Source organism: Sinocyclocheilus rhinocerous, unplaced genomic scaffold (assembly GCF_001515625.1).
Source record: "Sinocyclocheilus rhinocerous isolate Xijiao unplaced genomic scaffold, SAMN03320098_v1.1 scaffold474, whole genome shotgun sequence".
Lineage (NCBI taxonomy): Eukaryota > Metazoa > Chordata > Actinopteri > Cypriniformes > Cyprinidae > Sinocyclocheilus > Sinocyclocheilus rhinocerous.
The window spans coordinates 638,047-653,285 of record NW_015644625.1 but is presented as its reverse complement, the minus strand read 5'-3'; the positions used below and the strand labels follow the sequence as shown (position 1 = coordinate 653,285).

The 15,239-nt window shown below is 34.7% G+C and overlaps 1 protein-coding gene across 3 annotated transcripts in view; it reads right to left on the bottom strand.

Moving 5' to 3' along the window:
* Nucleotides 1–2,097: 2,097 nt before the first annotated feature.
* ppp3cb (protein phosphatase 3, catalytic subunit, beta isozyme) overlaps nt 2,098–15,239 on the bottom strand; it is a 54,042-nt gene continuing 40,900 nt past the window's right edge. For 2 of the 3 annotated variants that reach the window (XM_016576286.1, XM_016576287.1), the window contains exons 7-14: nt 14,212–14,289; nt 13,310–13,404; nt 11,474–11,599; nt 10,996–11,073; nt 10,576–10,660; nt 9,322–9,419; nt 8,947–8,994; nt 2,098–3,847 (exon numbers count right to left, since the gene is read on the bottom strand). In XM_016576286.1, coding sequence (XP_016431772.1) covers nt 3,669–3,847; nt 8,947–8,994; nt 9,322–9,419; nt 10,576–10,660; nt 10,996–11,073; nt 11,474–11,599; nt 13,310–13,404; nt 14,212–14,289 — 787 coding nt within the window. In that variant the 3' untranslated portion in view covers nt 2,098–3,668. The remainder of the gene's footprint in view (nt 3,848–8,946; nt 8,995–9,321; nt 9,420–10,575; nt 10,661–10,995; nt 11,074–11,473; nt 11,600–13,309; nt 13,405–14,211; nt 14,290–15,239) is intronic. The other variant, XM_016576288.1, reaches the window with a different exon arrangement.

Sequence of the window (15,239 nt, the reverse complement as noted above, 5' to 3'; positions counted from 1 at the left end):
ATGTTCCAAAGGCTGTAGTACGTTTGTAGTTACAAGACTGGCTTACTACATGTGAAATTTTGCCAATATCTTCCTTACTGTACATAAAGTACATAATTAATCTTTTTAAAAATTACTGTAATTCACCAAAAGTGTTTTTTTCATGTTCCAAAGGCTGTAGTACATTCCTAGTGGCCAGACTGACTTACTACAGGTGAAATTTTGCCAATATCACTCTTACTGTACATACAGTACATAATTATTCTTAGAAAACAATTACTGTAATTCACCAAAAGGGTTTTTTTTATGTTCCAAAGGTTGTAGTACATTCCTAGTGGCCAGACTGACTTACTGCAGCTGAAATTTGGCCAATATCACCTTTACAGTACATAATTATTCTTAGGAAACAATGACTGTAATTGCCCAAAAGGTTTTTTTTATTTTCCAAAGGTTGTAGTACATTCCTAGTTACAAGACTGACTTACTACAGGTGAAATTTTGCCAATATCTCCCTTACTGTACGTGCAATACATAATTATTCTTAAAAACAATTACTGTAATTCACCAAAAGGCTTTTGTTATGTTCCAAAGGTTGTAGTACATTCCTAGTTACAAGACTGACTTACTACAGGTGAAATTTTGCCAATCTCACTCTTACTGTACATACAGTACATAATTATTCTTAGAAAAAAGTAGTAAAATTCACCAAAAGGTTTTTTTTTCATGTTCCAAAGGCTGTAGTACATTCCTAGTGGCCAGACTGATTTACTACAGGTGAAATTTTGCAAATTTCTTTCTTACCGTACGTACAGTACATAATTACTCATAAAAAAACAATTACTGTAATTCACCAAAAGGGTTTTTTCATGTTCCAAAGGTTGTAGTACATCACTAGTGGCCAGACGGACTTACTACAGGTGAAAGTTTGCCAATATCACCCTTACTGTACATACAATACATAATTATTCTTAGAAAACAATTACTATAATTGCCCAAAGGTTTTTATTTTATTTTACAAAGGCTGTAGTACATTCCTAGTGACCAGACTGACTTACTACACATGAAATTTGGCCAATATCTTCCTTATTGTACATACAGTACATAATCTTAGAAAAAAATTACTGTAATTCACCAAAAGGGTTTTTTCATGTTCCAAAGGCTGTAGCACGTTTGTAGTTACAAGACTGGTAAAAAAAAAATGGAAAAAACATGGTGGTGGAAAAAAAATCGGGGTGAGTGGAAAAAATTCGGGGTGGGAGGAAAAAATATTTTTCAAATGTTTTGCATTCTGTTGAAAAACTTTTGTGTTCCCTTGAGAAACGTTGCGTTCTCTCGCAAAGATTTGCATTCCCTCTCAAAGATATTTGCATTCTCTCGCAAAACCAGTTGAGTTCGGACAAACTCTTCCTGTTTACTTTACAGCTTGCAGTGGTTCATACTAGGGGTGACCCCGAATAGTCGACTATTCGATGCTTCGATAGGAGGAGCCTGATTCGACTACCAATCTCACAGTCGAATATTCGCGGGGTATGACCATTTTGGCTATATGGGGGTGCTCAAATGTCTGATTTCACATAGAACTACCGGTTTTCTCCCAATAAGTTAATATATATCTATTATGATAATGCTGTAAATAAGAATCTGAAAAGAAAGAAGCTTCAAATAAATATTTTAACGTGCATGAATAAATCCAACCACCCCTATAGATTTAAGTTTCACTTTCCATAATCTGTGACCAACAGAAGAGCATCTTGGCGGCAGGCAGGGGCGATTCTAGGATTTTCATTTTAGGGGGGCTCAGTCCCCAATGAGTGTATAATATATATATATATAAAGTTATTTTAAATGGTAATATTTCACAGTATTACTGTTTTTGACTGTATGTTTGAAAAAAATGCAGCCTGGGTGAACAAAAATCTTTTAAACATAATTTTTACTTTTACACGCTCATGTGATTTATGCAGTGTGATCTGGTCATATCTTCATGACTTTCACTCACTAATGCGGCATATGTTGAAAAATTTTTGTTTTATGGAGATGCTGATGTCCATGCTGATTTATAGTTTACTGTTTGTGAGACACGTTGGCAATGCGAGTTGAATAAATCTGAAAAATCCAAAAGGTTCATGCATATTTTATTCAAGAGTAAAAAAAGAGATTTGTCCCATAGGGCATGCTCACACTGTCCGTACTGTAGGTCAGGAAATCATGATGCTCAGAATTAAGCTCCAGAGAAAAATACAAGATATAGAATCACAAATAACTCATGAACATTTTCATTATTCATAAAGTAAAGCACAATTAGCAACCAAAACAAGGATGAAGCAAAGTGGAATAAACTAGCAGAACTCTTAATAATAATCATAAGTAACCAGAATATTGTTTAGAATAATGATCAGAATATACTTCTCCTTAAAAATGTGAGACACGTTAAGGTGTGTCCATATTTGATTTACATTTGAAATAACCATGCAGTCATGCTTTGGCAGCCCGGATGTCTTTTCACATAATTATATGTTCCTTCACACTACTGGATAACTTCTGTACATCGATAAAGAAATGCAAAAGGTTTAACACCTCATCGGAGCTTAATTAAATGTACAGCAATGTAAACAAACAAAAAAGAACCCAACAAACAATAAATAAATAAATAGCTTGAATACAAAATAAAATAACATGAAAATAAGCGATAACAAAACGGTCCTTAAAAATATACGCCATTTATATACAAAATAAACTCCCATGAATTATGCGTGGTTGGAAATCCGTTCTGTCTAGTGCGCCAACACAAGACAAGGACCTGTTTGAAACCACTCATAACAGCCCGATGCAATCCCTCAGCTCAAATCACCCCCGTTTCTCGCATTCACACACACACACGCAGCTGACTGAACACTTCCCCCTGCTCAGCTCCGGAGCACCAGAGGAGGCGGGAAAGTGTCAGACTGCCATAGCAACCGCAGCACGACGTGACAACGGCGGATTTACACAACACAGCGAGCACACAGCATGAGGGGCGTTACGGCGACTCCAAACCTCTCTGTTATTAGTGGATTAATCGTGATAACCTGTGTGAAGTTATTCTGTGTAATATTAATTATTCCATAGATATAGTGATTACTAGTAGCAAAATATAGAACTGCAAGAGAAGTGTGAAAGTAAACGGTTACAAGCTTCTCGCACACGTACGAACGCAAACGTACGCTCCGACGCTTTCGAATAAATAGTGCGTCGGCCTTGTGTTTTATGTTTCACAGCAGGCCAAGAAAAAAAAAGGTAAGCATTTGTGAAAACCTACTTATCATCATCATCATCATCGTATAGTAATTATATCTCATGTCGCCCACGCACACAGACACGCACGCAAAGTGCAAACACGCATAAACAAACATCTCTTCGGACAAAGGAACAGGAAATGCACTCCGTGTTTGTATTTCCATTACATAGCCCCATATCCATAAAACTACATATCCCATCATGCAACTCGCACGCATGATCATCTTAGCGCGGCCCGTCGCGCGTTTGTCGTTGAGGCCGCTGAACGTCAAGCAGGGAGTTCTGTCTAAATATATCACATAATCCATCTGCTACATAGACGGTAGCAGTGAAAATGAGGGGAGAGGGGAGAATTGTATTAAAGGAGGAGGAGCAGGGGCGAGCGAGGGACGGGAGGAGGAGGAGGAGATGAATCACTGGATATTGCTGTTGTCATCCGTGCCGTTGGATTCGGCCATGTTCATCTTGCCCATCGACAGCCCCACGCTGTTGACCACGTCTCGGCGAGGCGGCATGCGCTCGTTTATGCGGTCCAGACCCTTCGCTTCCTCGAAACTGGTGATCTTGTGCTGTGGCGAAAAGCCACGGATGGCTACGAGAGAAAAAGAAAGAGAAAAGAAGAGCAGTCACCAATTGCGCATAGGCAAAATTTAAACCAGACTAGCAGACATATCACAAATGATCACATACTGTTAGACAGATGAGTGGATTATTCTACAAATTGGATACAGTCACCGAAGTGTTCTCTTGACATGATGATATATCTATATCCAGAGATACACACATACACATGTCTGGGTCATATTTCACTTCAAAATCATATTTTGCAGTCATTTTGTGAATTTTTTCCCTCAAAATATTATTACTGTAATGTGAAATAAAGTTCAAAAATACAATATATAGCCTGCAATATTTAAAAATATAATATTTATTTTAAATAAATAAATGCATGTATTTATGTATAAATAAAAATATACTTTTACATTTTCCTCACAAAATGATTACTGTAATGTAAATTTTAAAAAAAAACTTATTTTTTTTTACCAGGGTGGTATTTGTTGTACAACATTTTAATTAATTTTTTCGAATTTCTAAATAGTAAAATTCATTATTTTACAATATTGGACAAATTATAGTAATGAATATTTCAGGGGCATTATATTGCAATATAAATAATATTAATAATACTGCAAAAATATTAATTTCTTTAATATTTTGCATACACGTTAATATTTTCTTTATGCAAACTTTTTTTTTTCTTTTGATTATTGGAGTGAAATGTGATCTGGTATGATTTAAAATTTCACTCATACACAGATATCTCTTCAAACACTCGACTGTTTCACTCTGTTATGTAATAGTCACATTATAAACACAAATTCCCAACTGCACATATTTCACAACCAGTCACACACACAATATACGGTCAGTGTTGGGAAGGTTACTTTGGAAATGTAATAGGTTACAGATTACAAGTTAAAATGCAATTAAGTTGTGTAACTATTTCAATTACTTTATTAAAAGTTTTTTACTTTGAGATTGTTTGAGGTTAAAAACAGATGTGAAATAATAAAAATAATTAGTTTAATAGATACTGTTTTTGAAATTAAATCATTGCATAGCAATGACAGGAAACACTGGCATCTAACAATGCCTTGGAAAAAAGTTAATCTTAAAAAAAATAAAGCATATACATAAAGCCAAATAGGAAATAAAACAGCTATCAAATAAGCATTTGTCCTATTCTGTGTCCTAATCTCCTGAAACACTGGTTTCTCATAATTCAGAACAATCAATCAAAAACAGCAAATTAAAATTATTCGACATATCCTAGCTTTTTACAGAAAATATTCAGATGTAACCCCTTTGTAATCATTAACATTTTCATAATTAACTAATTTAATTACACATTTTTTCTCAGTAACTGTAACGGGATTTTGTATTTTGTAATTAAATTATGTAATGCCGTTACATGTAACTAGTTACTCCCCAACACTGTATGTGGTGGACAAGGGAACAGCTGTGGCGATGATAATGGATGTTACATCTTATCACTTTCACTCCCACTTCAACTGGAAAACCTCACAAGGACCAATAGCACAGTCAATGTTTCCATTAGAAAACAAACCCATTTTACCAGCATCAAAATAGTTTTTTGTAATGTTAATTTTTTATGTACTTTGATCCATTCTGATGGAAACATAGTGCCTTATCCCACAGTCAGAGATAATGTGAGACTCTCTTGGGTTTGCTCTCAGACAACAGAGATGTTTTTTGGCTTTCAAATACATTGAAGCTCTTCCCGTCTCACCCTGTGTGCTGAGAAAAGAGTTCTGGAAGTATTTTTGCCACTGATTGTCTCCATAGGTATTCTTTGATAAGTAGCTATAAACCTTGAAGTTAACCAACTTGCTCTGATATGAATAATGACGCTAAAACATTAATAACTATTTGACTATTATATAAAAAAAAACAGACAGTGCACCAGTGTTATTAACTAGAAACTCTACTACTTATAAAAATCATTTTCATTCATTCAAATAAAGCTGAAATAAATCAGAAAACATTAAAACACATTATGAAAATAAGAAATGTTTCCTTGGAAACTAACTGAAATAAGTTGAATTTGAAGTACTAAAATTACAAAAATTCTAAACTAAAAAAAATAATAAAAATGACAAAAGCACATAACCAAATTACCAAAAATTTAAATTAAAATAAAAAGTAAAAATATAAAAAAGCTTATTCAAAATATGAATAAATGCTATAATACAATAGAAATATAACCAAATTACCAAAAATTTAAATTAAAATAAAAAGTAAAAATATAAAAAAGCTTATTCAAAATATGAATAAATGCTATAATACAATAGAAATATAACCAAATTACCAAAAATTAAAATTAAAATAAAAAGTAAAAATATAAAAAATCTTATTCAAAATACGAATAAATGCTATAATACAATAGAAATATAACCAAATTACCAAAAATTAAAATTAAAATAAAAAGTAAAAATATAAAAAAGCTTATTCAAAATATGAATAAATGCTATAATACAATAGAAATATAACCAAATTACCAAAAATTAAAATTAAAATAAAAAGTAAAAATATAAAAAAGCTTATTCAAAATATGAATAAATGCTATAATACAATAGAAATAATATTAAAAGAACACTGCTGTGTACTTAATATCTTCCACTAAGAAATTAAAGGGGTCATATGATGCTGCTAAAAAGAACATTATTTGGTGTATTTGGTGTAATAAAATGTTTATGCGGTTTAAAGTTAAAAAAACACATTATTTTCCACATACTGTACATTATTGTTTCTCCTCTATGCCCCGCCTTTCTGAAACGCGTCGATTCGTGAACATTTGGGCGGCGTTATGTAAATCTTCCCACATAGTGAGGTAGATATGGGGGGGGGTGTTAGAACGAGCCGTTTTAGGTAGGCGTGGTTAACTCTTAACTTTTATAAAGAATATCTCTTTGGATTTGAGACTTTAGTCTTTGCAACTTTACAGATCTTCTTTATGCACCAAGAGCTTGTAACACTAAGCTCGAAAATTTTAAATCGCATCATATGACCCCTTTAAGTATTTATTCCAAGTATTGCTGAAGAACAAAACATTTTGTATATATTTATTTTACTTTTATTTTTGCAATTTTAATATTTACTGGGCCTCATGAAAAGTTCTGTGCAAACTGTTTCTAAAACAATTCCTAAATAAATGTTCTCATTTCATGATTTAAAAAAAAAATGAAATTTCTACACAGAAATTCTTATTATATTGTCGTCATGAATGCAACATAATGAAGGATTTCAGATTTGAAACATATTTTGGTTTCAAGTAAGAGTCACTTCTACAGAAGTGTATTTCATTGTTTCACAACCTTGGAACTCTAGGTCAATCTCACAAGGCTAATATGTTATTGATTTAAAGCCAATTTTTCCATATGGAGATTTTAAATGGCATTTAATATCCAGAACCCTCATTGACCTTTAAGTGATTGTTTACCAGATTTAAGCAAAGACCATTTAGAATGAGTCTAAAAAACAAACCCTGTCATAGAGAGGTCACATGATCCCTGCAGATCACATGGTCATGATAGACCAAACCCAGCGTGAGTGCGCGAGGAGCGGCGCTGGGGTGATCAGCGTTTGAGGCAGGGTGCTGTAAGAATACTGGGTCATTAGTGAGAGGCAGGGGCGCGCGCCCTCACCCGCCCATGGCCCAGATTCTTGCCGTCTGCTGAGTCATTCTGAAACCTTGCTGATTAGGTACATAAGAATGTGTGCCGTTGGAAAAACGGGTGGAGAACAGCAGAGCAGAGTCCAGCATTTGCATATGCAGGAAGACACAGGCGTTTGTGTGGTTATGTGTGTGCACGTCTAAACAGGAAAGGGATCTAGTTTTTACTGAAATTAGATTGTTGGCTGGATGTCATTACAATGTATACGAATTATATCCATGCTGAAAAAACAGCTTAAACTGTGCTGGTTTTGGCTGGTTTATGCAGGTCTAGTTGTTCTCTCAGCCTCTCAAGTGCCCCAAACCCCTCTAAAACTAGCAAAACAGATCAGCTTGGCCGGCACGGGAGACGTGAAAAACTATTTAGGCTGGTTTAAATGGTTTCTTTTAGCGGGGATATGATTATGACGTTATGTATATTATTATGGGAAGGAATTCATTAAAATGATAATCAAACCTGATGCTACATATTTCTATAGCTGGACTTATTAGTTGAAAAATGGAGAAAACTTAAGTCTTTGAAACAAATTTACCTCAGAGAAAACTAATTGTGCCTGAAAATTGTTCTAAGATATTAACAAAACCTCCATTAGGAATGCCCTCAAAGGTAAAAAATAAATAAATATATAAGATTTTTTTAAATCTAGAAATTAAATTTTTCATTTCTAGTCTGTAGTCTTTGTAATTAACATTAATGTAGCTTAAAAACAATACAAGCTTATGGTTAATGTTTTTGAAAGAAGTCTCCTATGCTCCCCAAGGTTACATTTATTTTGTTAAAAATACAGTAAAAACAGTCAAATTGTGAATTTTTTTTTACAATTTAAAATAAGTGTTTTCGATTTGAATTAGTTTTAAAATGTAGTTTATTCCTGTAATGCAAAGCTGAATTTTCAGCATCATTACTCCAGTCTTCAGTGTCACATGATCCTTCAGAAATCATTCTAATATGCTGATCTGATGCTCAAAAAACATTTCTGATTATTATCAATGTTGAAAACAGTTGTGCAGCGTCATATTTTTGTGGAAACCATGATATATTTATTTTTCAGGATTCTTTGATGAATATAAAGTTCAAATGAACAGTATTTATTTGAAATAGAAATCTTCAGTAACATTATAAATGTTTTTATTGTCATTTTTGATCAGTTTAATGTATCCTTGCTGAATAAATGTATTCATTTCGTTAAAGAAATATTTTACTGACCCCAAAGTTTTAAATAGTGTATGTTCCCATTTAGACATCTATAAATGTGTGTGTGTGTGTGTGTGTGTGTGTATGTGTGTGTCTGTGAGAAATACACAATCCCTGACCAGTCATAGCACCCCACACGCTCAGTTAGCTAGGCTCGCTGTCTAGCTAGCTTGCTAGCGTGTTACAGCGGTCGCTATGAAACCTCTGAGCAGCACAGAGAGATAGAGGCCGGCCAGTTTACCTTCTCCATCCTCATCCGTCTCCACAGCTTCAATGGCCTCGATGGTAGCTGAGGAGGCACAGAAAGACAGACGGAGAGAGGGAGAGAGGGAGGATGGATGGGAGTTTATTGTGACAGTCATGCACGCAGCACAGTCCCCCAGCATTAGCTGCCGTGGACAGTTAGCAGTTAGCGTTAGCCGGTTAGTGTCCCTGTATGTGTGCGCACATTTCTGATGGTTTAATTAGCGAAGATAATGAACAAAAGTGTTTGACTAAAAGAGAGGGGTTAGCAAACATGTCCATGAGTTTGTAAGTCATTGTCTTAGTGACCTTGAAAGAGAAAAGAGGCTGTGATGGGGGAGAGAAAAGAGCGATGTTTGCTTTTGTAACTCACCGCTCTGCAAGGTCTGTTTTCCTCCAGACAGTACGCCGCTCGGCAGCATGCCGGTGGGGGTCAGACCTTTCAGGGTTAACACATTCTCACTCTCCTCTCTGTCGAAACACAATCACACGTCTGCGATTAAACACTCATATACGCCACACAAACTCAAACTTTTAAAAATCTATTTTGTTAATTGAAATAAAGCTGAAATTAAAAAATAAAATCCATATTAGATGAAAAACCTGAAAATAAGTACTAAAACTACAAATACTAAAACTGAAATTAAAAATAAATGAAAAAATGAAAGGAAAAATAAATTAAATGGGAAAAAAAAAGATTTAAAATGAACACTGACAATGTAAAAATAATTCAAAATATTAATAAACACTGTAATATTATATAAATAACTGTTAACCCATGGCAATTTTTTATTATTTAACATTCTTATGTGCATAATTAAGAGGTTAATGACATTAATTGGACAAGCTCAGCATGCAACTGCTTGTCCATTTGTGGAAATGTGTCTTCTGAAACGTACTACAATAATACAACACATGGATGTTTCTGCAAATCAACACATGAATATTTAATGATGTAAGTATTGTTTAGTTTGTGATTGGTCACCTTTGGCACTGCATTAGACATGTGATTTAAAATCAGTGTTAACCAAGGTTAAAAGTGGCTTTAACCCATGATTTAAAAAGTAGTCAAACCGGTTCATTAGAAGGGGATGTCCTAATAATTTTGTCCATATAGCTTATTTCAGTTGGTAGCCACGGCAACATTTCTAATCTTCATTTGAGATTAAATTCAAGTTTTTCATTTAAAATGTTTTTTTTCTAGCTTTTTTCAATTAATGAAAATGATTTTAATGGTACACTCTTAAAAATAAAGGTGCTTCAAAAGGTTCTTCAAGCGATGCCATAGAAGAAGCATTTTTGGTTCCACAAAGAACCATTCAGTCAAAGGTTCTTTAAAGAACCATCTCTTTCTTACCTTTTTATAACCTGAAGAACCTTCTTTCGCCCCAAAGAATCTTTTGTGAAACAGAAAGGTTCTTCAGATGTTAAAGGTTCTTTATGGAACCATTTAGACAAAAAGGTTCTTCTATGGCATCGTGAAGCACCTTTATTTTTAAGAGTGTAGCAATGACAACACTGTCTCACACCACACAAACACACACATATGGCTGTATATATATATTTTTTTTAAATGTCCTACACACCCAAACCAGAACCATGTGTTCCCAACCCCTTCCAGACTCACCGCAGGACTGAGAACATTTTGGCCATTTTGCCGATGGCACGGATCTTGTTTCTGATGACCTCTTTACGGGCGGCCGCAGCATTAGCTAAGAGGAACCAGGAAACAAACTTCGATTCCATAAACAACATACTGAAGCTGAATATTCTGCATAACAAGATTTTAAAACGAAACAATGTTTCTCTATGAATCTGGGGTGTCTGATTCTTATTTTTAAAGCTACAGTACATCAATGTTCATTGTTCAGTTGCTAAACAATTTAAGTTGTTAGAGAATGCCAACAATTAAGCAAAATGCTTATTTTAGTTGTCATTTTGTTGTATTTGACTTTAAAAACTATAGGTGTAATAATTTAAATGATCTAGTCCTGTGCGTTTTAGAAAACATTAGAGGAAAAACTTATGAGTAATGTGCAGTCCTCACCATCAAAGATCTCATCTTCATCGTTCATAAGCTCATCATCAGAGCAGATACTGAGGACATTCACCAACATTTCTGTCACTGTAGAGGAGTCAAAGGTAAAAAAAAAAGGCAAGATCTTTTGTCATGTTAGCATAAACTATGATAATTTTGAACAAATACATTCACAACACCACCATAACAAGAAATGCTAGGGTCATATTGATATCCTGGATAAACTTGATCCTTTAATCTCCATCTCTATCAAGTGAAATATTTTTGGATGGCTCATTTGCTTCATTCTAGTTCGACTTGTTGGGACAGAATAGATGGAGCTATTCCATCTGCTTTGTTTTAACAAGTCAGCAGAAGAGCGCATCCACTTTCCTCACACACACCCAGAATGAAGAAAACGTAAGGAATTTGTGCAGTTACAAAGCCTGGATGTCTCCAGGCAGAATGAGCAACATTGTTCAAGAAGAAGTTTCCTATAATTTCCCACCTTTCTCTCCAACGAACGGAAGAGACCAGGTGAAGACGTCCATGAAGTTGGGCAGCCAGTATGGATGTGGCGAGCAGTTGAACTGTCGTATGTTCATTACGTTGTTCTCGTATTTAAGCACGGCCGCTGCGGACGGGTATTAAGGCAGTTATATTCACAAAAAAAAAAAGTATCTCTACTTCTCTAATGAACATCTTTAACTTACTTTTTTTTGTACATGATTGACACACAACAAAAACACAAAGCATTGCATTACATATAATGGCCTCTGACATACTTGAGTGTTTATAAATCTTAAAAAACAGGTTTGTGTAGGAGAGCCATATGAAAACCTATCAACAACATGCCTGGGTTACATTTCATATTTCAGAATATTTTGCACATAGAAAATTAAGCCTTTTCAGGTCAATCAGGAAGTTGATATGCTGTATATGAATAATCTATCTATCTATCTATCTATCTATCATACACTTCTCACATACAATTAGTTGACTTTATCATTAGTCCAATAATAAAAGTATACAGAAAATGCAACTTAAATAATCAAATATATAAAAATATAGGCTACAACCAACTGTATTTAATGTATTGTGCCCAAAATGTAATTACCTTTTTTTTAAAGATATATAAAAACATTTTAACATGGTTGCTACTTGCACATTCAGCTGATCAGCAGTTTCTAGCCATGCAGCCTTTCTCTCTGTTTTTATGATAGCTGTGACTTTTATGGTTATTAGTAGAACATTAAAGGGGTCATAAGATGCGATTTAATTTTTTCCTTTCTCTTTAGAGTGTTACAAGCTCTTGGTGCATAAAGAAGATCTGTAAAGTTGCAAAGACTAAAGTCTCAAATCCAAAGAGATATTCTTTGTAAAAGTTAAGAGTTAGCCACACCTACCTAAACTTGAGGTATTCGGCCAATCATAACGCATTGGATAGCTGGCCAATCACAGCACACCTCGCTTTTTCAGATCGATGAGCTTTGTAAAAATCGACGCGTTTCAAAAAGGCGGGGCATAGAGGAGAAACAATAATGTACAGTATGTGGAAAATAATGTGTTTTTTTAACTTTAAACCGCATAAACACATTTCATTACACCAAATACACAAAATAATGTTCTTTTTAGCAGCATCATATGACCCCTTTAAAACATTACAATCCAAAATTGCTCTTTAAAGCATTAAAAACACTAAATTAAAAGTTAAAATCAATGAATTAAAAATGAAAATAGAAATCAGACTACATTTTAACTGATAAGAAGAATACACATTTAACTCATTTGAGCTAGTAATTAGGGCTGTATTAGCCAGCTTACATTTGATTTACAGTTACTGCTATCATTAAAATACACTTATATGTAGGATTAAAATTCTACATGTCACATTTAATGTCCAACAACAAATATTTTAGCAGAATGTATATTTTACTCAGAATTATTGCGCTATTATATTTAGCACGCATGCGCGTTCACTCACGAAGCCCCGCCTACTCCTGACAGTAAAATGGATATATTTGCATGACTTTCTAACATTTACATGTGAAAAATATGCCTGTGACGTGTCAGTTATGCACTGAGGAAAACACAACGTCTCAAATGCATTAAACAGCACAAATATTCGCTGTTTGCCATAGGGCTGCTTAAGAGTAAGTGTGCACATCAAATGATCTTGACTCACTGAACCTGGATCGAATTAGTGAAATTGCGTGAACTTAAATTGTCGTTTATGAAACCGCTTTAGTCCCGATTGATTTCTTAGGATATTTCAAGTCAGGTTTTGGACTTTAATCCCCACTTTTCTTAGCGTCTTTTATGAAACAGCCCCCTGAATTCAGACCTTTGTTGTTGTAAACGTCCAGGTAGTTTGGAGCAGAGAAGATGGTGATGAGAGAAGGGAAACCTGTAGTCTGACTCTTCCTGTACATACGGTAACTGAGAGAGCAAGAAAACAAAGAAGAGAAGGAAGAGAATTACAGTATGGCAATCAGAAACTTAATCAGAATCACAATAGGAAATAAGTGAGGGAAAAATAATCTCCTTCCTCAGATTTAGCTAAACATTAAGTACTTATTTGTGGTGGACCCCGTTTAAAACCCCCAAAATGTTTAGTTTCTCAAAGCATATAGTCTCAGATCATAATAAATGATTGTTTGGAAGCCTTTATTCACTGTTTATTTTAAATAACTTAATGTGCCTTTAATGTTCAAAGGCGTGCAATACAACACAATTATGAACATAAAATGCTTTAAATATGTTTAAAGAACATTAATATTATTAGTCTGTGTAAAATTAATGTACTCAGCTAACATGCTGTCTGTTGTTGTCGTCTGTTGTACTGAATATTGTAGATGCATTACTGACTGTTGTTCAGCTGTAGGGTATAGTTCACTATTGTGGAGTATTGTAGAGTATCTTTGCACATTTAAAGCTACACTGACCGATAAGTGGGCCTGGGCTGAGGTGAATAGGTGAATGTTTGTGCACTGGTGGCATTTCAGATCAATAAACACTACTGTACTGTAATGTATGTGGATTATGGAGAATCAATGGCTCTATGCGTCTGTCTGTCTGCTGTATTTGATCGTCCATCAACACAAACTCCACCAGCCTGTCATTATACACGTACTGCTTTTGTGTGGGTGTTTCATCAGGCATATTTGTAGGAGGCGAGGAAGGCGAAAAAACAGCCATATAGAAAGAAACAAGAGGTCAAAGGTGATGTTGGTGTTGGTTTCTCACCCCGCATCCTGTGCCTCATGTGCCCTGATGACAGACAGTAAGTTGTTGGTCTGTAAAAACTCACACACTGCAGGATAGCTGTAAAAAATGATAAAACCAAGATTAATGAGGCTTGATAAGCACTATTTACAGTCCTTCACTGATAACACTACTCATTTGACTAAATAACTAGCTAAATACATACTTAGTCAGGCTGAGAGACCATCTAAAACCAGCTAAGCTCAGCAAACCACCATAGACTGCTTTTTTCCAACAGGATGTTAGTGTGTCATTGCTAATAGTCCAGTTAGCACTTGTGATTTAGATCTAGCATATCTGTTGAAACCTCATTGCCAGTTCATTAGGTTTTATTTGATTACACAACCTTCTGATATTTATGATAGCGGACTTTACCCGTTGCTAGCGTGTTTATTATTGTCTTACCGCTATCAGCCACCAGGGGGAAGCAGTGATGAAAATGTGCAGCTTACAGAGAAAATCACCATCATTTTCTGCTCAAAATATCTGAAGGGTCTAAATGTGATGCTAGTAAAGAGATGAGCACTCAGACTCGGTGGTGTATGATTGCATGTTGAAGAATAGTCCTGCATGTTATTTGTTAGTTTAACTTAGCAGTCTATTATTTTCTTTTTTATACTGGTATATTGAAAGTAACAGGCCTAAATCGCACACAGACACACCGATCATCCACTGTGTTTCATTGATTCCAGAAGGTTTCATAAGAAGCGAAAACAGTGAGGATTGTGGGTAATAACGTTCACACCCGAGGCTCTCATTCACATTCTGCGCAATGTTAGCTGTGGTCTCCCTTCTCTTTCTCTCGTTCTCTCTCTCTACATATTTTCCAGTAAGCCTGACTCTAAAAGTAATAAAAAAAAAGTAAAAATGCTATCTATTTCTTTATTTGATTTGATTGCTTGCTGCAGGTTCGCTGTGATTCCTTTATTATTTCGCCAAAAAAAATCATATCAATGACTATAAAATAATAATAATTATTATTATTATTATCATTGTTATTATTTATTAAA